At 29.1% G+C, this 3,856-nt stretch overlaps 1 protein-coding gene across 1 annotated transcript; it reads left to right on the forward strand.

Annotated features, from left to right (window-relative positions):
* Positions 1-255: 255 nt before the first annotated feature.
* On the forward strand, positions 256-3,115 carry LOC105258089 (putative nuclease HARBI1). Its single transcript, XM_025406163.1, has 6 exons — positions 256-730; positions 1,044-1,611; positions 1,795-1,939; positions 2,122-2,737; positions 2,819-2,907; positions 2,986-3,115. Exons 2-4 carry the CDS (start codon positions 1,048-1,050, stop codon positions 2,553-2,555), a joined length of 1,143 nt encoding a protein of 380 aa, XP_025261948.1. The 5' UTR covers positions 256-730; positions 1,044-1,047; the 3' UTR covers positions 2,556-2,737; positions 2,819-2,907; positions 2,986-3,115.
* The last annotated feature ends 741 nt before the right edge of the window (positions 3,116-3,856 follow it).

A 3,856-nucleotide genomic window follows, 5' to 3' on the forward strand; every position in this document is an offset into this window, starting at 1 on the left:
CGATTTTTTATTTTTGCTCTGCTACATTAGTGATGTACACTGCGCGTCAACAATTCGCAGGGTTGTGCAATGGCCCTAACTTATTGGCTATGTATTAATACATTAGGTTGATAAGTTAGGACTACTGCATGACCCTGCGAATCATTGACGCGCAGTGTACTATATCCAGATGAGACTCGGAGTCGGAGTCTCATCTGTTGTGAGAAAAAAGATTATATATAGTACAATTTTTTAATTACATATATATATTTATTTTATCAATTAATCGCCAAACGTAGGATATCCTCCAGACATCCAAAGGACATCCAATATAATACACAAGGACAGATATCCTACAGATATCCAGTGGTTATCCAATGAACATTTATGAAACATTCCCCAATAGCCAAGTCTGCTAAAGCAGATCTTGTCAGGGAATCTGTTACAAATTGTTGTCGACTGAAAGATTACAGAATCGATGCAGCAGGTCTATTCTGTAACTCCTTAACGACGTTGTAGTTATCGTTAATTGAGTTTATCGACAATTTTAACGAAAGTTGTATTCTATAATTCAAATCAAAATGATAATGTCGTTAAAATTGTCGGTAAGAAACCAAATTCTGTCGTTATGCTATCGAGGAGTCTCAGACCTCACGCCTTAGCTTTATCGACTCTCTTTGACGCGTATATGTCAATGTGTATATTGTTCTTAACCTCACTAAGAAAGTGCGACAAAAATTAAAAATATAAGGTAAGAAATAAAAATTATGACTGTTATTATTATTTAATACATATCATTATCTCAAATTTTTTTAAGAAAAAAAATATTTATAATGTTTGTTATATAAATTATATATATGTAAGTATCAATACTAACAAGAAATGCAATATAAACATTGATAGTAATTGTATAAATAGTAACAAAATAAATATATTTTTAGCATATATAAAAATATATGCTAAAAATATATTTATTTTGTTACTATTTATACAATTACTATCTATATTTATATTGCAAATCTATAAAAATAGATTTATTATTTTCATTGCATTTATAATTTTAGGAATATGGCTGAAGGATATTTAGCATGGAATTTACTTCTTTTGGAAGAAAGAGTCAGAATTATGGAAAGAAAGATTGAAAGAAGATTGCTTCGTGATGCACAAAATCCTTTTGAACTTCCTAATAGAGAATTTTTGGCAGCTTACAGACTTAATAAAGAATTACTTATGGATCTAACAGATATGTTAAGACCACATTTACAACCACTACGTAGAAATGGTTTAGCTCCAGAAATTGCAGTATTAGTAGCAGTTGAATTCTTCGCTAATGGAAGTTACCAAAGACCAGCAGGAAATCAATGTGAGTTTGCTTTAAGTCAACCATCCACCAGTCGTTGTATACGAAAAGTAACATGGTTAATAAATAGATATTTATTACGACAATGGATAAAATTTCCAATGACACAACAAGAGAGAACTGCTGCACGAAACAAATTTGCAAATGCTCGTCAACCATTTCCTGGTGCCATTGGTGCTATAGACTGCACTTATATTAATCTTCTCGCACCACGTTTACATGAAGAGGCATATGTAAACCATCATGGAAATCATTCATTAAATGTACAAGCAGTAAGTACAATCTTGTTCTACATAATTATAATTTATACATTATTATATTTATGTACTTAATAATTCTTAAAACGTATAAATAACAGTTTTTATTTCTGTGTTGCAATGTTAATAATAATCTTTATCGTTAATAATAAGAACAATATGATAATAGAATATATGTATATAATTACATTTTTACAGATAGTCGATCCAGACTTAAAAATATTAAATATTAATGCACGTTATCCGGGTGCACGACATGATGCATTTATATGGAATGCTTCTCCCATTAGACATATAATGGAACATTTTTATAACAATGGTGAAAGAAGAACTTATGTGATTGGTATGATTTATAATTTTGTTTGTAATAGGTATTTTAAAAAGAAAAAAATATATATATTTATTTTTAATTTATTTTTTAGTGTGTTTTTATTATATTTTTTATTGCTTTTAAAACTAATTTTTAAGATATATATTTTTATTTTTTAGTCTTATTTGATATATTATTTGAATTTATATACATAGGAGATGATGGATATCCTTTGGAACCCTGGTTGATGACACCATTACCTCACTATCCTCCATGGAGTCAACAATTTCAATACAACGAAAGACTGTGTAAAGCACGAAATGTTGTTGAAAGATTTTTTGGAGTATTGAAAGGAACATGGAGATGTCTATCATATCAACGTGTGTTAATGCATGCACCTGAAATTGCCGGACAAATTGTAAATGCGTGCGCAGTGTTGCATAATATGCGACAACATTATCGACTACCAATGGAAGAAAATAATGAGATTCTATGTGCAGCTGAGAACGTATATGTTGAAGATGCAGAAGCAAGAGAAGAAGTAATGAATCACAGAGGACCCAGAGCTGTTGCGCAACGTATACAGAATCAAATAATACAAGAGTGGTTTCCTAATTATCGTTCTGCATTGGATAACGAAAATAACTGAAAAATACTGAAAATATTAATTTGTATTATCGCATAATTGTATAAAAATTAAATTAGTTTATCAATTAAGAAACATACCTTCTACTTCGCAATCAACAAACATTTTAGAATCAGACATTCTTTCTAATACATAATCCAATGGACAAGACATATCCTCCAGCACACAATCGATCCGTACAAGACGTAATTATAATACAAAATTAATATCTGTCTTATATATAAAATCTGCATTTAATATAATACTATTATTTTTGAAATTTACAGGTACATCTTCCACACATTTAGAAGTGCAGTTACATGAAGCTCGACAATCATTTAAAAAGATTGCAGATAAACATGCAGAAGCAATGCGAGTTGGTATTCTTATTAATAATTACATGAAACATTTTTTTTTAAACAGTTTTTATTTTAATAATATACTTTTTTTATAGATGTTAGCTGAAGCAATGAAACTTCAAACATTATAGAGCAAACGCTTTTCATTTACATACATTACGCCTTAAGTCGTAGAATATAAAATAATGGAAAAAATAAATTTATAAAACTAATATCAAGCAACAAAACATATGTATTTTTTGTTTCTCCTTTTCTATAATTTTCCAGTTTTAATGTATATATTACGTATTAAAAATAATTTACATTTTATAATAACAAAACATAAAACATTCTCTTTCATAACTCAAACATAACTCTTCTCAAACATAACTCTTTGAAAGACATCTTTGGATTCTGGAAATACTACATACTAATTAAATGCAATACTTAATCTGTTAATATTCATTATCAATAATATTTCTGTCACAACTAGTTTCTTTATTTATGAATTTATCAATAACTTGGCCTAATTGAACGAGAGCTTCTGCTTGAAGTTTCATTGCTTCAGCTAACATCTATAAAAAAAGTATATTATTAAAATAAAAACTGTTTAAAAAAATTGTTTCATGTAATTATTAATAAGAATACCAACTCGCATTGCTTCTGCATGTTTATCTGCAATCTTTTCAAATGATTGTCGAGCTTCATGTAACTGCACTCCTAAACGTGTGGAAGATGTACCTGTAAATTTCCTTGTAAGGTGTTCTTGCCCTCCAATGTATAAAATTTTCCTGATGCCACATGTGGATGTTGCTCCAAGTACGTGACAAGCGCTTCTATTTGTCGAGATGTAGCTCTTGCCTGTCTTTTTGTCATATTTCTGTAAATAATATTTTTATTTAATCAAAATATGTATTATACTTACAGTTTAGTTCGTTTTTCTTTTAGTCAACAAATGAAACTTGTGCGTTCCTAAACTCACTATAA

This window comes from Camponotus floridanus, unplaced genomic scaffold (assembly GCF_003227725.1).
Source record: "Camponotus floridanus strain SB8 unplaced genomic scaffold, Cflo_v7.5 scaffold134, whole genome shotgun sequence".
In the NCBI taxonomy this organism is placed as follows: domain Eukaryota; kingdom Metazoa; phylum Arthropoda; class Insecta; order Hymenoptera; family Formicidae; genus Camponotus; species Camponotus floridanus.

Bases quoted from the DNA above. Each gene is read 5' to 3' on its own strand.
- LOC105258089 (XM_025406163.1), top strand. From the start codon at position 1,048: ATGGCTGAAGGATATTTAGCATGGAATTTACTTCTTTTGGAAGAAAGA. The intron at 1,612-1,794 runs GTAAGTACAATC...ACATTTTTACAG, and splicing joins ATTCATTAAATGTACAAGCA to ATAGTCGATCCAGACTTAAA. The intron at 1,940-2,121 runs GTATGATTTATA...TTATATACATAG, and splicing joins AAGAAGAACTTATGTGATTG to GAGATGATGGATATCCTTTG.